The following is an 18,954-nucleotide window of genomic DNA, read 5'->3' on the forward strand; positions in this document are numbered from 1 at the left end:
CTAGTGGGTTGAAAATATTGTTATACTAACATTAGCCAGCTAGCTAAACACAGCTAACGTTAGCAATTTGCAATTCATACAATGTTACAAATTTGAAAATACATATGTTATGAATTTGTATGATATGGATAACATTAGCTAGTGTTAGCCACCTAATGTTAGCTAGGCTAGGGGTTAGGGGAAGGGTTAGCTAAAATGCTAAGTAGTTGCAAAGTTGACAATTTGCTAAAATGCTAATGTCTTCCGTGATGAGATTCAAACACGCAACCTTCAGGTTGTTAGAGGTTCGCGTTATACCCCTACCCATCGACCCCGACTAACCAAGTAACCTTCTGTTTTATGTAACCATACCAAATGTAACATATTCTAATTTGAGTGTCCTGGATTTACATTTACTATGTTACGTCTAGTCTATGAGACCAGGCTGATAGACTGTGTATTCTTACCTCTGGAATCGTGAAATGTATAGCTAGCTAGTTAACAAGTGTCTATTTAGTGTTGATAATTTTAACTGTCAGTGCCAATATGTGTTTAGGCTAGTTCTTATGATAAACATTTACAATGCATCAGCTGCCAAACTAACAGGGGACTGCGGGAAAGCTGGGTAGCTAGAGACTAGAGAGGAGGAACAGAATGGCCTTTTTTACACGATGCATAGAGTTGTGTCATAGAGACATGAGAAATTTTTGTACTCAATATCTTTGCACTGGAAAGATTTTACATTTCTTTATATGACAACCTTGTCATATAGAGACAGTGATGGCCGCCTCACTTCGCGTTCTTAGGAAACTATGCAGTATTTAGTTTTTTTTAAATGTGTTATTTCTTACATTGTTACCCCAGGAAATATTAGGTTTTATTACATACAGTCGGGAGGAACTATTGGATATAAGAGCAACGTCAACTCACCAACATTACGACCAGGAATATGACTTTCCCGAAGCGGATCCTCTGTTTGGTCCACCACCCAGGACAATGGATCAGATCCCAGCCGGCGACCCAAAACAACGGCGCAGCAGAAGGGGCAGACGAAGCGGTCTTCTGGTCAGGCTCCTTAGACGGGCGCACCGCTCCAGAGCATACTACTCGCCAATGACCAGTCTCTTGACAACAAGGTAGACGAAATCCGAGCAAGGGTTGCCTTCCAGAGAGACATCAGAGACTGTAACGTTCTTTGTTTCACGGAAACATGGCTCACTCGGGATACGTCATCAGAGTCGGTACAGCCACCTTGCTTCTTCACGCATCGTGCCGACAGAAACAATCTCTCTGGTAAGAAGAGCGGGGATGTATGCCTTATGATTAACGAGACGTGGTGTGATCATCACAACATACAGGAACTCAAGTCCTTTTGTTCACCTGACCTATAATTCCTTACAATCAAATGCCGACCGCATTATCTACCAAGAGAATTCTCTTCGCTCATAATCACAGTCATGTATATCCCGCCCCAATCAGACACATCGACGGCCCTGAAAGAACATAATTTGACTATGTAAACTAGAATCCACATATCCTGAGGCTGCATTTATTGTAGCTGGGGATTTTAATAAGGCTAATCTGAAAACAAGGCTCCCTAAATTTTATCAGCATATCGAATGCGCGACCCGGGCTGGCAAAACCCTGGATCATTGTTATTCTAACTTCCGTGATGCATATAAAGAACTCCCCCGCCCTCCTTTCGGAAAATCTGACCACGACTCCATTTTGTTGCTCCCAGTCTATAGACAGAAACTAAAACAGGAAGCGTCTGTGTTCAGATCTGTTCAACGCTGGTCCGATCAATCAGATTCCACGCTTCAAGATTGCTTTGATCACGTAGACTGGGATATGTTCCGCATAGCGTCGGACAATAACAATGATGAATACGCTGATTTGGTGAGCGAGTTTATTAGCAAGTGCATCACAGATGTTGTACCCACAGCGTCTATTAAAACATTCCCCAACCAGAAACCGTGGATTGATGGCAGCATTCGCGCAAAACTGGAAACATGACCGAATACAAACCGTGTAGCTATTTCCTCCGCAAGGCAATCAAACAAGCTAAGCGTCAGTATAGAGACAAAGTAGAATCGCAATTCAACGGCTCAGACACGAGAGGTATGTGGTAGGGTCTACAGTCAATCACGGACTACAAAAGGAAAATCAGCCCCGTCGCGGACCACGATGTCTTGCTCCCAGACAAACTAAACAGCTTCTTTGCTCGCTTTGAGGACAACACAGTGCTACTGACACGGCCCCCTACCAAAACCTGCAGGCTCTCCTTCACTGCAGACAACGTGAGTAAAACATTTAAACGTGATAACCCTCGCAAGGCTGCCGGCCCAGACGGCATCCCCAGCCGCGTCCTCAGAGCATGCACAGACCATCTGGCTGGTGTGTTTACGGACATATTCAGTCATCCTTATCCCAGTCTGCTGTTCCCACATGCTAAGAAAGCGAAGGTAACTGACCTAAATGACTATCGCCCCGTAGCACTCACTTCCGTCATCATGAAGTGCTCTGAGAGACTAGTCAAGGACCATATCACCTCCACCCTACCTGACACCCTAGACCCACTCCAATAGGTCCACAGACGACACTACAGTGGTAGGCTTGATTACCAACAATGACGAGACGGCCTACAGGGAGGAGGTGTGTTGTCAGGAAAATAACCTCACACTCAATGTCAACAAAACAAAGGAGATGATTGTGGACTTCAGGAAACAGCAGAGGGAGCAGCCCCCTATCCACATCGACGGGACAGTAGTGGAGAAGGTGGAAAGTTAAGTTCCTCGGCGTACACATCACGGACAAACTGAAATGGTCCACCCACACAGACAGCGTGGTGAAGGAGGTGCAGCAGCGCCTCAGGAGGCTGAAGAAATTTGTTGTCAACAAAAGCACTCAAACTTTTACAGATGCACAATCGAGAGCATCCTGTCGGGCTGTATCACCGCCTGGTACGGCAACTGCTCTGCCCACAACCGTGAGGCTCTCCAGAGGGTAGTGAGGTCTGCACAACGCATCACCGGGGGCAAACTACCTGCCCTCCAGTGCACCTACACCACCCAATGTCACAGGAAGGCCAAAAAGATCATCAAGGACAACAACGACCCGAGTCACTGCCTGTTCACCCCGCTATCATCCATAAGGCAAGGTCAGTACAGGTGCATCAAAGCTGGGACCGAGACTGAAAAACAGTGGCTGCTGCCAACATACTGACTCATTTCTAGCCACTTTAATAATGAATAATTGATGTAATAAATGTATCACTAGCCACTTTAAAACAATGCCACTTTAATAATGTTTACATACCCTACATTACTCATCTCATATGTATATATTGTACTTTATGCCATCTACTGCATATTGCCTATGCCGTTCGGCCATCGCTCATTCATATATTTTTATGTACATATTTTTATTCATTCCTTTACACTTGTGTGTATAAGGTAGTTGTTGTGAAATTGTTAGGTTAGATTACTTGTTAGATATTACTGCATGGTCGGAACTAGAAGCACAAGCATTTAGCTACACTCTCATTAACATCTGCCAACCATGTGTATGTGACAAATAAAGTTATATATATATATATATTTTTTTATAGACATGTTTGTCTGTGTGCGAGTGTGTGTATCTGCAGGCCAGTAGAGGAAGAAGTATTATGACCTGATGAATGGCTCATACACGGCCCAGACTGTGCCTACAGGGGGCCCTGACCTGAGGCTTATCACAACCATCATTTTCATGTAATATTTATGATTTACCTTTATGGTCCCTCATGCTTGAGACTCATTGCCTGCTTTTGTGTAATGTATCTACCTAATCCGCTCTTCTCATTGTTTCTGTGCAGTCTTCAGATATCAGGCGGAAGCTGTCCTCTGAGATAGCTGGCTTGGCAGCAGGGATGCTAGCACTTAACCCCAGATGCACCAGCCCCTGCTCTGTGGACACGAGCTTCAGTTAACAGCATCTAGACACGCCCCCCTCCTCCATGGGGGAACCCTACACCCCAGGCTCCTCTGCTTCCTCCCTGGGAAAAGGAAGGCACTACACACCTCACTCCTGGACTCCGTTCTCACAGGACTCGGGCTACTCTGTTGCCAGGTCAGTCCGTCATGTCACCACACATGAAGTTCCCTCAGGAAATAAAAGTTATTTGTATTGAAACACCCTACACCCTGTTGGGGTGACATTGAGTCTATGGAAGATAATAATACAAGTATAACATTAGGCTATAAACATGCATAACAGTAGTCTAGAAAATCCGACCCTGGGCAAGTGACTAGGGTCTGATTTCAATGTCGGACTATTTTGGCATCTTTGATAAGGGATATTTTTTTCCGGGTGGGTCCTCTTCAGACAGACAACTCTCCCAACAAATCACCAGCCAAACCAAAGTCTCTCCTTCCAGACTCACATTAAGCATCTCCAATCCAAAATTAAATCTAGAATCGGCTTCCTATTTGGCAACAAAGCATCCTTCACTCATGCTGCCAAACATACCCTCGTAAAACTGACTATCCTGCCGATCCTTGACTTCGGCGATGGCATTTACAAAATAGCCTCCAACACTCTACTCAGCAAATTGGATGCAGTCTATCACAGTGCCATCCGTTTAGTCACCAAAGTGACTATACTACCCACCACTGTGACCTGTATGCTCTCGTATGCTCTTGTTGGCTGGCCCTCGCTTCATATTCGTCACCAAACCCCCTGGCTCCAGGTCATCTATAAGTCTTTGCTAGGTAAAGCCCTGCCTAATCTCAGCTCACTGGTCATCATAGCAGCACGTTCTCCAGCAGGTATATTTCACTGGTCACCCCCAAAGCCAATTCCTCGTTTGGCTGCCTTTCCTTCCAGTTCTCTGCTGCCAATGACTGGATCGAATTGCAAAAATCACTGAAGCTAGAGACTCTCCCTCACTAACTTTAAGCACCAGCTGTCAGAGCAGCTCACAGATTACTGCACATAGCCCATCTGTAAATAGCCCATCCAACTACCCCATCCCCATACTGTTATTTATTTTTGTTCCTTTGCACCCCAGTATCTCTACTTGCACATCTATCACTCCAGTGTTTATTTGCTAAACTGTAATTATTTCACCACTATGACCTATTTATTGCCCTATGTCATTTGCACACACTGTATATAAACACACCATTTCTATTGTGTTATTGACTGTATGTTTGTTTATTCCATGTTTAACACCGTTGTCGTTTGTGTCGCACTGATTTGCTTTATCTTGGCCAGGTCGCAGTTGTAAATGAGAACTTGTTCTCAACTAGCCTACCTGGTTAAATAAAAGGTGAAATAAAAATAATACAATAAAAAAAAGTTTGCAGGCAAAACCTTTGCTGTGGTTTTACTGAAGATAGTTGATGAAAACTAGCCACTTGTGAAATGCATTCATTAAAAAGAACCTCTGATCTCCATCTTGCTAGCTACTATTTTATCCAAGCAGATATAGTGACCTAGTTCCTCTATGCCAAACGTATGTTCTATTACATACAGACGCTGTTAAGTTAGAGCATGGAACGATGTGCGCTGAGAGTCAGGAAGCAAGTTCAGGGAGTGAGTGTTCTAATAAATAAACACAACGTAAGACAAAATAATAAACACGAACAACGCACAGACATGACACAGGAACAATAACGCCTGGGGAAGGAACTAAAGGGAGTGACATATAAAGGAAGGTAATCAGAGAAGTGGTGGATTCCAGGTGAGTCTGATGCACAGGTGCGCGTAACGATGGTGACAGGTGTGCGCCATAACGAGCAGCCTGGTGACCTAGAGGCCGGAGAGGGAGTACATGTGAAAGTACACCCTCCCGACGCGCTGCTCTAGCCGCAGAACGCCGACCAAAATGACGATCCAGGGGATCCGGAGCGGACCGGTTACCTCTGCTGAGGTGCTGGAAACCTATCAATCTGGCTGAGCAGGGAGAATGGCGACCTAGAGTGCCGGAGAGAAAGCATACGTGACGGTACCCCCTCCCCGGCGCGTTCGGCTCCAGCCGCAGGTGGCCAACCAAAGGGACGACCCCGGGGATCAGGAGCGGACCGTCACCCCTGCTGATGCACGGTAACCTGACAAACCAACTGAGGCACAAGAGCCGGCGGAAGCAGGCGAGTCTGGCGGAGGCAGGGGAGCCTGGCGGAGGCAGGGCAAGCCTGGCGGAGGCAGGGGAGCCTGGCGGAGGCAGGGGAGCCTGGCGAGCCGGCGGAGGGATCAAAGATTGTAGCGGCTCCCGGACCCGACATCATTCCACCTGACACAAAAAACACACTCCCTGATGCTTCCCTTAGGTGTGGCGTTATTCTGTGACGATGTGTGCTGAGAGTCGGGAAGCATGTTCAGGGAGTGTGTGTTTTAATAAATAAGCACACCATAATACAAAATAAGAACCATAAATGCAGACATGACACATAAACAATAACGCCTGGGGAAGGAACCAAAGGGAGTGACATACAAAGGGAAGGTAATCAGGGAAGGGATGGAGTCCAAGTGAGTCTGATGATAAACAGGTGCGCGTAATGATGGTGACACATGTGTGCCATAACGAGCAGCCTGGTGACCTAGAGGCCGGAGAGGGAGCACGTGACAGAGCATTTGTATTCCCACCACTCGCACCACTCAGAGCGAGAGAGAGGGTCTACAGATGAGACAGCCTGGGCTCCAGAGACCACGGCAGACACCGTAACCACCACTCACACAACAACAGCAGCTACCACAGTCATATACAGTTTGTGAATAGCGTGAGGTAAAATTCAGTGTTATATTGATACAAGATGTGGATATCAGTGATAAAAAAGTTCTGCAGTAGTATCGTGATACTTTGCTTCCAACTCACACTCTCAAACACACAGATCCCCTGAACGCAGCTCACTCTCCAGATCCCAATCACCTGAATTCTGATCACCTGTTCACACACACCTGTATGTCATTTACACACATTATTTAGTTCAGTTCATTACACCCCATCATTGTGAGGTATTGTTTTTGTACACATTCTAGTCAGAGCGCTGTTTAATTCCATATTAGTCCTCCTGTGTGTCGTAGTTTGACAAGGTCACTGACAAGGTTTTTGGCCTGTTGACCTTCTGCCTGTCCCTGGACCCTGCCACCTCCTGTGTTTTCCTTTACCAAATAAAACACCTACCCTGCGTTTGAAACCAGCACTCCGTCTCCCATCATACTCATTACACAGGCATTGTTTTGTGGGTAATATTTTGGCATCAGGACAACCCTAATAGTAATAAAGCTAAGCATCAATACAGTTAAATATCGGGATATAATCTTTGACGCTATATTGTATCGTTTTGACAATGTCGCAATATAATTTTGTGCGCTAGTTGGCTGTACCTGCACCAAAACTACAGTATTCTTCCTTCATTGCTTGTTCTCCCTCTTCTTTTTAAAAAGGGAGCCAATTTTTACTCAACACTTATTTCCGTGACCGATCAAAACTTGTTTTCGCATGGCTCTCTCATCTCTCTGCAGCAGACATATGGTCGGTGAGCAATATGTTTGGAATATCGAATCAAAATAATATCTCAGTGTGGAATTACAATACATATAGAATAGTGAGAATCGCAAAAACATATCGTATCACGATAATATTGTATCATGAGGTCCCTGGCAATTCCCAGCCCTAATCCCTATAAATGATGTAATTTAATGTGGGTTCATCTGCATTTCAGGTGAACCCCAGGTCCATTTTGACACATGTAAGATGTTTACAATCATCTGTTCAAGTGTTCACGGGTTAGTGATGACACATTCAATTTCAGACTTCAGTATTTATACAGAGTTTCGCTAAGTGTGAAGTTGGTACAGTTTGTACCAGTTATGAGATGGTAGGTGCTGACTGACAACTTTTTAGACAGCTCCCCCAGGCATTTTGCAGGGAGTTTTCCACTTTGGCTCTGTCTAAATAGGGTGGCGAAACGTTTGTGGTTTACCCAATAAATTACTGGGAGCCTGTATATAGTGTTTGACTATTTTTAAATAGCATACAGTTTTACTTGCCGTCAGTCAGCACCTCTACCAACTTTTTTTATTGTGTGCGCCAGCCCTTTTTTTTATATGGGGTTAATGACAGCACTTTCAATTTCACACCTATTTTAGAGAAGGCCATATTTGGACTATTTTGATATTTTACAAGCAATTGTCACGCCCTGGTCTTAGTATTTTGTGTTCTCTATATTTATTTGGTCAGGCCAGGGTGTGACATGGGTTTATTTTGTGTTGTGTTTATGTATGGGGGTTTTTCGTAGGTTTTGGGATTGTGGCTTAGTGGGGTGTTCTAGCAAAGTCTATGGTTGCCTGAGGCGGTTCTCAATCAGAGGCAGGTGATTCTCGTTGTCTTTGATTGGGAAACATATTTAGGCAGCCATATTTTTGAGTGTTTCGTGGGTGATTGTTCCTGTCTCAGTGTTTTGTATTTCACCAGATAGGCTGTTTAGGTTTTCACATTCCGTTTGTTGTTTTGTATTGATCGTGGTTTGTCTACATTAAACATGTATCGAATTAACCACGCTAAATTTTGGTCCGACTCTCCTTCAACGGAAGAAAACCGTAACAGCAATACTATTTTGTATTAAAAGCAATCTAAACTCTTCCCAGTCATTATCTTTGTATGTTTGACAATGTTGTATAAAACAACCCCATTAAACATTAAAAGTTGTTAACATTTAAGGAATCTGTTGTTGTGATACTTGAATGTGTTTAATGCATGCACATTTTTATAATGCATCTCCTTATTGCTCAAAAAGGCATTTCTGGTGCAATAAATTAGCTCATGAGGATACAATGATAAGATCTCCTCTATTTCTCATGCTTCTCAAATGGAAGTCTCAATCCGAGCTCATTTGTCTCAAGAAAGTTTCAAGAATTCATTCTCTTAGGAGAAACAGTTCAGATAAATGATACAAAATTGAGATCTCCCATATTTCTACAGAGATGAAAAAAAGACCACTGATCAAAATCCTTTCCCTCTGGGCTGATATCACCATTTAGCAACCTACCATGATAGCACATTGTCTGTCATACTCACTTGTATACTTGACACTCTCTCTCCAGGTCTCTCCTATTGATTAAGTGTTGTGGTACCTTCTTGATTGCAGCCCAGGTGTCATTGTACTTCTCCCTGTAGATCTTCCCAAAGCAGCCAGCAGCAAGAGTTTTGGTGGAATACTCCATCTAGGGGGTTTGGTGGGGAGTGGGCAGTGGGGTCAAGATCCGATAGAAATGTGACCAAAAACTACTAAAGCATTGACCTCTGCATAACAATTGTTATAGTACTATTGTAAAGTTAAAGTACACCCTACAAAGTCAATTCTCTCAAAGTTACAAAGACAAAGAGAGAATTCCGAATTAAATCATGGAGTGGATGAGAAGGGTGTGTCTGTTGACTACAAACTAAAGCAAACAATGTTGCAACTGTAGAACAGAGAAATTCTACAGACAGTGGCCGTGTCCGAATAGCCTACCCATACTTCAGTCCTAAATAGTAGGTTGTTTGAGTATGTGAAAAAATAAAGTTTATAGTATGCAACATTTAAAAAATCAAGTATGTTTTAAATGCCCGGATGTCATTCTCAGTTTGGCTTTGACAACTGCTGAACAATTAGATATACGCATGGTGGAAAAAGTACCCAATGGTCATAATTGAGCAAAAGTAAAGATAACTTAATAGAAAATGACTCAAGTAAAAGTCCAGCAAAATACTACTTGAGTAAAAGTATGAATGTACCTGGTTTTAAATGAACTTGTGAGGGTTGGGGGTTGGTCAATCTGTCAATAACAGCTGGTGCGCAATGTCTAATATTAAAGAAATCTCAAGTTATTGCTCGCCTGAGTACCTCATGATAAGCTGTAGACCACACTATCTACAAAGAGTGTTTTCATCTATATTATTCGTAGCCGTCTATTTACCACCACAAACTGATGCTGGCACTAAGACCGCTCTCAACGAGCTGTAAAAGGCCATAAGCAAATAAGAAAATGCTCATCCAGAAGCAGCACTCCTAGTGGCCAGGGACTTTAATGCAGACAAACTTAAATCCGTTTTACCTCATTTCTACCAGCATGTCACATGTGCAACCTGAGGAAAGAATACTCTTAGCCACCTTTACTCCACACACAGAGACGCATACAAAGCTCTCCCTTGCCGTCCATTTGGTTAACATGAATATAATTCTATCCTCTTGATTCCTGCTTATAAGCAAAAACTAAAGTAGGAAGTACCAGTGACTAGCTCAATACGGAAGTGGTCAGATGAAGTCGATGCTACGCTACAGGACTGTTTTGCTAGTACAGACTGGAATATGTTCCGTTGTTTATCCAATGACATTGAGGAGTATACCACCTTAATCACCGGCTTCATCAATAAGTGCATAGACGACATTGTCCCCACAGTGACCGTGTGTACATATCCCAACCAGAAGCCATGGATTACAGGCAACATCTGCACCGAGCTAAAAGGCTAGATCTGCCCGCTTTCAAGGAGTGGGACACTAATCCGGACGCTTATAAGAAATCCCGCTATGCCCTCAGACGAACCATTAAACAGGCAAAGCGTCAGTACAGGACTAAGATTGAATCCTAATACTCCGGCTCTGACGCTCGTCGGATGTTGCAGGGCTTGCAAACGATTACAAAGGGAAACCCAGACGCGAGCTGCCCAGTGACTCGATCATACCAGACAAGCTAAATGCCTTTTATGTTCGCTTCGAGGCAAGCAACACTGAAGCATGCATGAGAGCACCAGCTGTTCCGGACAACTGTGTGATCACGCTCTCCGTAGCCGATGTGAGCAAGATCTTTAAAAAGGTCAACATTCACAAGGCCGCGGGGCCAGGCGGATTACCAGGACGTGTACTCAGAGAATGCACAGACCAACTGGCAAGTGTCTTCACTGACATTTTAAAACTCCCTGACCCAGTCTGTAATACCTACATGTTTCAAGCAGACCACCATAGTCCCTGTGCCCAAGAAAGCGAAGGGAACGTGCCGAAATGACTACCGCCCCGTAGCACTCACATCGGTAGCCATGAAGTGCTTTGAAAGGCTGGTCATGACTCACATAAACACCATCAAAACCTCAAACCCTAGACCCACTCCAATTCGCATACCGCCCCAGCATTCAGTGTTCTCAGCGTTAGCGTCCAAAGCTCATCACTAAGCTAAGGACCATGGGACTAAACACTACCTCTGCAACTGGATCCTGGACTTCCTGAAGGGCCACCCCCAGGTAGTAAGGGTAAGCAACAACACATCCGCCACGCTGATCTTCAACACTGGGGCCTCTCAGGGGTGCATGCTTAGTCCCCTTCTCTACTCCCTGTTCACCCACGACTGCGTGGCCAAGCACGACTCCAACACCATTAAGTTTGCTGACGACACAACAGCCTGATCAACAACAACGAGAAAGCCTATAGGGAGGTCAGAGACCTGGCAGTCTGGTGCCAGGACAACCTCTCCCTCAATGTGGGCAAGACAAAAGGAGCTGATCGTGGACTACTGGCAAAGGAGGGCCGAACAGGCCCCCATTAACATTGACGGGCTGTAGTGGAGCGGGTCGAGAGTTTCAAGTTCCTTGGCGTCCATATCACCAACAAACTATCATGGTCCAAGCAAACCAAGACAGTCGTGAAGAGGGCACGACAACACCTTTCCCCCTCGGGAGACTGAAAAGATTTGGCATGCGTCCCCAGATCCTTAAAAAGTTGTACAACTGCACCATCGAGAGCATCCTGACCGGTTCCATCACTGCTTGGTATGGCAACTGCTCGGGATCCGACTGTAAGGTGCTACAGAAGGTAGTGCGTATGGCCCAGTATATCACTGGGACCAAGCTTCCTGCCATCCAGGAGTTATATACTAGGTAGTGTCAGAGGAAGGCACAAAAAATTGTCAAAGACTCCATTCATCCAAGTCATAGCCTGTTCTCTCTGCTACTGCAAAGCAAGCGGTACCGGAGCACCAAGTCTGGGTCCAAAAGGCTCCTTAACAGCTTCTACCCCCAAACCACAAGACGGCTGAACAATTAATCAAATGGCAACCCGGACTATTTACATTGACACCCCCCTCTTTGTTTTACACTGCTGCCACTCGCTGTTTGTTATCTATGCATAGTCACTTTAGCCCTACCCACATGTACAAATAACCTTGACTAACCTTTACCCCCGCACACTGACACGATATCGGTATGTATATAGCCTCGTTATTGTGTTACTTTTTATTAAAATATTTTACTTTAGTTTATTTAGTAAATATTTGAACTTTCTTGAGCTGCGTTGTTGGTTAAGGGCTTAAGTAAGCAAGCATTTCATGGTAAGGTCTACACTTGTATTCGGCGCATGTGACAAATGCATTTTTATTTTATTTGAAAGTATCGAATTTAAAACTACTAAAATATACTTAAGTATCAAAAGTAAAATTATAAATAATTTCAAATTCTTTATATTAAGCAAACCAGACTACATTTATTTTTTTAAATTTACAGATAGCCAGGGGCACACTCCAACGTAATTTACAAACAAAGCATTTGTGTTTAGTGAGTCTGCCAGATCAGAGCCAGTAAGGATGACCAGGATGTTCTGTTCCTATCCTGCCAAGCATTCAAAATGCAATGAAAATGCATGGGGTAAAAAGTTAATAATTTTCTTTAGGATATATAGTGAAGTAAAAGTTGTCAGAAATAGAAAAGTAAAGTAAAAATACAGCATAACTACTTAAGTAGTTCTTGAAAGTAGGTTACTTTACACCACAGGATATGGGTGGGGATGCCCTAGCGGAATCAACGAATAGCGGGAAACAACGCGCATGACGCATTGTCAGTATTAAAACATTCGATTTTCTCATATGAGAATTTTTGAAAATCTAATATGGTTTAAATTCGATGCACACTATTCCACAATGAATTGGAAGAGGTGGGCTGCGAGTGAAAGGCCCCAGGTCTCTTCAAATAGCCAAACAAAATTAGGCTACTTAATTGTGAAGATGCCAAATAGCGAAGGTTCTGTGGTAGTGTTCAAATGTAGGCTAAGTAGTTTTTGTTTTCCTTAAAATAATCACGAGTATTGCATCGTAGGCTACTTATTTGAAAACAGAAGTTTTATTTATTTTTTAATCCAAAGTGGATTTATGTTTTCTCATTGAAAAGTTATTGTTCGCTTGGCCTTCCTCTGAGCTTTTTAAACTAAATAGGCCTACTAAAGCATCGTTTGATTTCTGAATGTGCCTGCACATTCGGGATGTGGCTGTGTTATTGATGTCATTTTTGAACCAGGCCTTTTGATTTGAACATATGGCTTGTTTAAGTTTAGGCTAGGCTACCTATTTATTTACTTTATGGATCAAGCCTTAGCAGTCATTCTGATCTCGTTCTCAATGATCTGTGCTTTAGTTTATTATGTTGCTGTCACGCGGTTCTGAATTTGCGATGGACCCGACTGTCCACGTTTTTCCTGGGCAATCGCCTTTCGATTTGAACATTTGAAGTGTTTTGCTATGTGTACTAGGCTATTTGGTTTCACTAATAAATATGTTGAAATGGAACCAAATGAGACTTTTCTGTCTTCAGTCCTTTTTAAATAGAAGAGATGCTGTATGGGCTATGGGGTCGAATGTGATTAGGCAGACTGAGTAGGCCTATAACTCCATTCCTATTCTATTCTATTCCGAGTTTACAGAAATTAATCAAATTGGAAATTAGCTACCATCAGGCTGCACTCGGTCCCGCCCCACCTACTCAGCCAGTCAGGAGCTGCTCCTGCGTTGCAGCCGTGACATACTTTTTACTAAATGGTACGTGCTAAATATTATGCAACGATGAGTACATAGTATGCAGTTTAAGTATGTAGTATGGGTATTCGGACACTACCAATTTCTCATATATTAAGGTGGAAATTCTATTAATTCTAATCCATTCAATACCAACCAACAATAATTGAGGCACTCCCAGATTCCTGATAGCGCAGTACCCTATTTATGCCAGCGGGGTAAAATGATGTCAAACAGGTTATTTCATACTCTGCACAGAAACAAAAAGTCACATCCTGTGTTGCGTCATCCATTTGCATAGTAACAATATACACTGAGTGTACAAAACTGACCAGGTGAAATCTATGATCCCTTGAGGTCACCTGTTAATCCACTTCAAATCAGTGTAGATAAAGGGCAGGAGACAGGTTAAAGAAGGATTTTTATGAGACATGAATGAATGAATGAATGAATGAATGAATGAATGAATGGAGGGTGGATGGGCAAGACAAAATATTAAAGTGCCTTTGAAAGGGGTATGTTAGTAGGTGCCAGGCGCACTGGTTTGAGTGTGTCAAGAACGGCAACACTACTTGGGTTTTTAACACTCAACAGTTTCCCATGTGAATTAAGAATGGTCCACCACCCAAAATACATCCAGCCAATTTGACACAACTGTGGAAAGTATTGGAGTTAACATGGGCCAGCATCCCTACACATTGTAGAGTCCACGCCCCAACGAATTGAGGCTGTTCTGAGGGCAAAAGGGGGTGCAACTTAATAGTAGGAAGGTGTTCCTAATGTTTTGTACACTCAGTGGAGATTAGACAGAGACATAGCAAGACATAAATTATGTATAGGAGGAAAGCTGTCTGAGGGACAGCCATCAAGATAGGTAAATACCTTTCAGCGACCATTTGTGGCCTGCCATCAAATATAATGTGACCCCTACTTCTGTTCCCAACACTTCAATTATTTGAAAAGATTTGATGTTGGGAGTGACAATGCATTACAATAATGAATTCATAGCTCATGCTATTTAAGCAAAAGAGCGAATTGCTAAACTATGAGCATGTACAGTGTCTTCAGAAAATATTGATACCCTTTGACTTATTCCACATGTTGTTGTTACAGCCTGAAATCAAAATGAATAAAATTGTACAAAATTCTTACCCATCTACACACACACAATAGCCCATAATTACAAAGTTAAAACATTTTTAATTTAGCAAATGTATTGAAAATGAAATACAGAAATACATATCTCATTAACAAGAGTATTCACACCCCTTAGTCAATACTTTGTAGAAAGCATTTGGCAGCGATTATAATTTTTTGTAAAAAATCAAAAACATTTAACCTTATTTAACTAGGCAAGTCAGTTGAGAACAAATTCTTATTTACAATGACAGCCTACCCTGGCCAAACCTGGAGGGCGCTGGGCCAATTGCGGGCTATGCACTATGGGACTCCCCATCACAGCCGGATGTGATACAGCCTAGATACGAACCAGGGTGTCTGTAGTGACACCTCAAGCACTGAGATGCCGTGCCTTGAGGCGTCACTAGTGTGAGTCTTTCTGGGTAAGTCTAAGAGCTTTCCACACATGTATTGTGCAACATTTGCCCATTATTCTTTTCAAAATTCTTTAAGCGCTGCCAAATTGGTTGTTGATCATTGCTAGACAACCATTTTCAGGTCTTGCCATAGATTTGCAAGTAGATTTAATTAAGTCAAAACTGTAACTTGGCCACTCAGGAACATTCACTGTCTTCTTGGTAAGCAACTCCAGTGTAGATCTGGTCTTGTGTTTTAGGTTATTGTCCTGCTGCAATTACAAGCATACCCATAACATGATGCAGCCACCACTATGCTTGAACATATGGAGAGTGGTACTCAGTAATGTGTTGTATTGGATTTGGCCCCCCAAAAAAGGTTAATTGCTTTGCCACATCTTTTGCAGTATTACTTTAGTGCCTTCTTGAAACAGGATTCACGTTTTGGAATATGTTTTACTCTGTACAGACTTCCTTCTTTTAACTCTGTCAATTAGGTTAGTATCGTGGAGTAATTACAATGTTGTTGATCCATCCTTAGTTTTCTCCCATCATAGCCATTAAACTCTGTAATTGTTTTAAAGTCAGTCCATGCAACCTATTATGTGACTTGTTAAACATATATTTACTCCTGAACTTAAATTTAGGCTTGCCATAACAAAGGGGTTGAATAGTTGACAAGACATTTCAGATTTTCATTTTTTATTGCAAAAAACATTGATATTATGAGGTATTGTCTTTAGGCCAGTGAATAAAAATCGAAATTGTATCCAATTTAAATTCAGGGTGTAACACAACAAAATGTAGAAAAAGTCAAGCTGGGTGAATACTTTCTGAAGGCACTGTAAGTATACAGGAATGAAAATTACTTTTTCCCCCCAGCAATGTGCAGTTCTCCTGACATTGCCTTTACACTATTGGCCACATTGGGCAAATTACGCTGACACCTCTAGAAACCAGATATACATGTTTTTTTAATGCCTCATGATAGGCAATAACATTTGCAATCCTCTCAAGTAGCTACTTACATTTAATTGGATATTGATACAACATATTCATATAAAATCACAATTTCCTTTGTTCTACTTTAAAAAGGAAAGTTGATTAACTTAATGCTTGTTATAAATGGGAAGTTAATCAAATACAGTTTATATCTTAAAAAATAAAATAATCTTACCTCTACCTCAGTCAGTTTAGTTCAGGAATGGCTGCTGTCTTGCTGTGTCAGGTTTAAACATGAGAGAACACAGTTGTCTGTGTTTTTGACCTCTCCTCTGCCCCACCCCTAAAGTATTAACGCCCCTTTATCTGGTGTCATACTGTGATGAAACTGTGGGACAGCTTGTAAGAAAAGACATGTCCAAATAATTAACTAATTGCTCATACCTGCTCCTGCTTGCTAAACTCTGCCAGGGACTCTGATATAAGGCAGAGAAACTGATATAAGGCAGGGCTGAGAGCGCAGGCAGGTCTTGGCGGAGGAGCTGGTGCTTTGATGTATATTGTGTTTTGTAACCCTTGCAAGTATCCGCAGTTCAAGTTTAGGGTGTCTGCTGGTGTGTTCCATATCCAGCCTTTCAAAGCACTTTATGATTAGATGCGAGGGCCACAGAGTGGTAATCATTGTGGCAAGAAGCCTTAGAGTTCTTGGGAACAGGAATGATGGCAGTCATTTTAAAATGTTGGGATTACAGACTGGGACACGGAGAGGTTGAAAATGACCATGAATATGCCTTCCAGCTGATCTGTGAATGCGCTGAGAACTCGCCCTGGAATACTCTCCGGCCCTCATTAAAGAACTTAAATCACGTTGACCTCGAAGCGCGAGATCAGTCCTCTGGGGTCAGTGGGGGCCCTCATACAGTGTTAATGTCTAAGCATGCATAAAATGCATAGAGTTTTTCTGGAAGAGAGGCATTGTTGGGTAGACCATAGCTGCGTCTTCCTTTTTAATCCGTAATGGACTATAACTCCTGCAACATTCGGCGGGCGTCGGTGCCTGTGTAGTATGGTTCCACCTTATTCCTATATTGACCTTTTGCTTGTTTAATGACTCTGCGGAGGTCGTAGCGGGACTTCTTGTACTTGTTCCTATCCTCAGCCGTAGCCTCAGGGTTGTCTGTGGTAGCCCTGTCCTTTAGTTTTGATTGGAGGAGCAGTGAACCTTCGCCGATGCATTCACTTATGAAGCCGGTGACAGAGGTGGTTAGCTTGTCGATGTTATCGGCGGAGTCTCAGAACATATTCCAATCGGCGCTAGCAAAGCAGTCCATAATCTCCGTTTCTGATTTCTCTTTTTTTTAATATATATTTTTTAAATTGTACCCCTTTTTTCTCCCCAATTTCGTGGTATCCAATTGTTGTAGTAGCTACTATCTTGTCTCATCGCTACAACTCCCGTACGGGCTCGGTAGAGACGAAGGTTGAAAGTCATGCGTCCTCTGATACACAACCCAACCAAGCCGCACTGCTTCATAACACAGCGCGCAGCGAACCCGGAAGCAAGCCGCACCAATGCGTCGGAGGAAACACCGTGTACCTGGCCACCTTGGTTAGCGCGCACTGTGCCCGGCCCGCCACAGGAATGGTATCCTTGAGTTCATCAGACTCTGGGGAAGTAGATAAAGGCCTTCATTGTCAAAATCCCATAGTATCCTGTTTGAATGTTAAATGACGAGACAGAGGCATTGATGCGAGTAACCAGTCTTGTTCTGTACATCTCAAGCACCCCGGTAAAACACAAGAGTTGCAGTAATGAACATTTACCAACAGATGGCATCACTATGCCATCTTACACCCATAACATATCACTTTAACGCAAGATGGGTGGGCGTATAATGCAAAGAAACCTAAAAGGTTGCCCGTTAGCATTTTAGCAACTACTTACTACTTTTTAGCTACTTTGCAACTATGTTAGCTAACCATTCCCCTAACCCTAGCCCTTTACCTAAGCTTAACCCCAAGCCTGGCTAATGTTAGCCACCTAGCTAATGTTAGCATTAGCCACCTAACTAATGTTAGAAACAACAAATTAGAAATTTGTAACATCATATATTTTTCAAATTTGTAACATTGTACAAATTCCAATTCGTAACATGTCATACGAAATGGATGATGGACATTCACAAATGAATACATACCATACGAAACGTTACATATCATACTAATTGGAGTGTCCTAGATTTACGTTTAATCAATCAAATTGATTTGTAAAGGCCTTTTTTACTTCAGCAGTTGTCTCAAAGTGCTCATACAGAAACCCAGCCTAAGACCGAAAAAGAGCAAGCAATGCAGATGTAGAAGCACGGTGCTAGGAAATACTCCCTAGAAAGTTTTTAGAGCATTGGGCCAGTAACCAAAAGGTTAGATTGAATCCTGAGCTGACAAGGTAGAAATCTGTCTTTCTGCCCCTGAACAAGGCAGTTACCCCACTGTTCCTAGGCCGTCATTGTAAATACATCTTTGGTCCACGCTGTCCTATGAATTGGTATTTTCTAATAAAGATCATTGTTTGTTATAACTGTGTTGAGTGTCCAAGCCTCAGACACCTGAGCTACTCTGCTCAATCCAGTACTTGTCCCACCTCTCGAGTGGTCCGCAAGATTGTTTACAACACATAGAGAAAGTGTGCCAGGAGTTGAGCCAT

The 18,954-nt window shown here is 42.8% G+C and overlaps 1 protein-coding gene across 2 annotated transcripts in view; it reads right to left on the reverse strand.

Annotated features, from left to right (window-relative positions):
• The window catches only part of LOC112231099 (spindle assembly checkpoint kinase), a 22,640-nt gene extending 4,957 nt beyond the window's left edge, over positions 1–17,683 (reverse strand). The window contains exons 1-2 of one of the 2 annotated variants that reach the window (XM_024397656.2): positions 16,492–17,683; positions 9,041–9,186 (exon numbers count right to left, since the gene is read on the reverse strand). In XM_024397656.2, coding sequence (XP_024253424.2) covers positions 9,041–9,186 — 146 coding nt within the window. In that variant the 5' untranslated portion in view covers positions 16,492–17,683. Of the gene's footprint in view, positions 1–9,040; positions 9,187–16,485 lie in introns of both variants that reach the window. The other variant, XM_024397646.2, reaches the window with a different exon arrangement.
• Between the last annotated feature and the right edge of the window lie 1,271 nt (positions 17,684–18,954).

The sequence above is a fragment of the Oncorhynchus tshawytscha genome, linkage group LG03 (genome assembly GCF_018296145.1).
Source record: "Oncorhynchus tshawytscha isolate Ot180627B linkage group LG03, Otsh_v2.0, whole genome shotgun sequence".
NCBI lineage: Eukaryota > Metazoa > Chordata > Actinopteri > Salmoniformes > Salmonidae > Oncorhynchus > Oncorhynchus tshawytscha.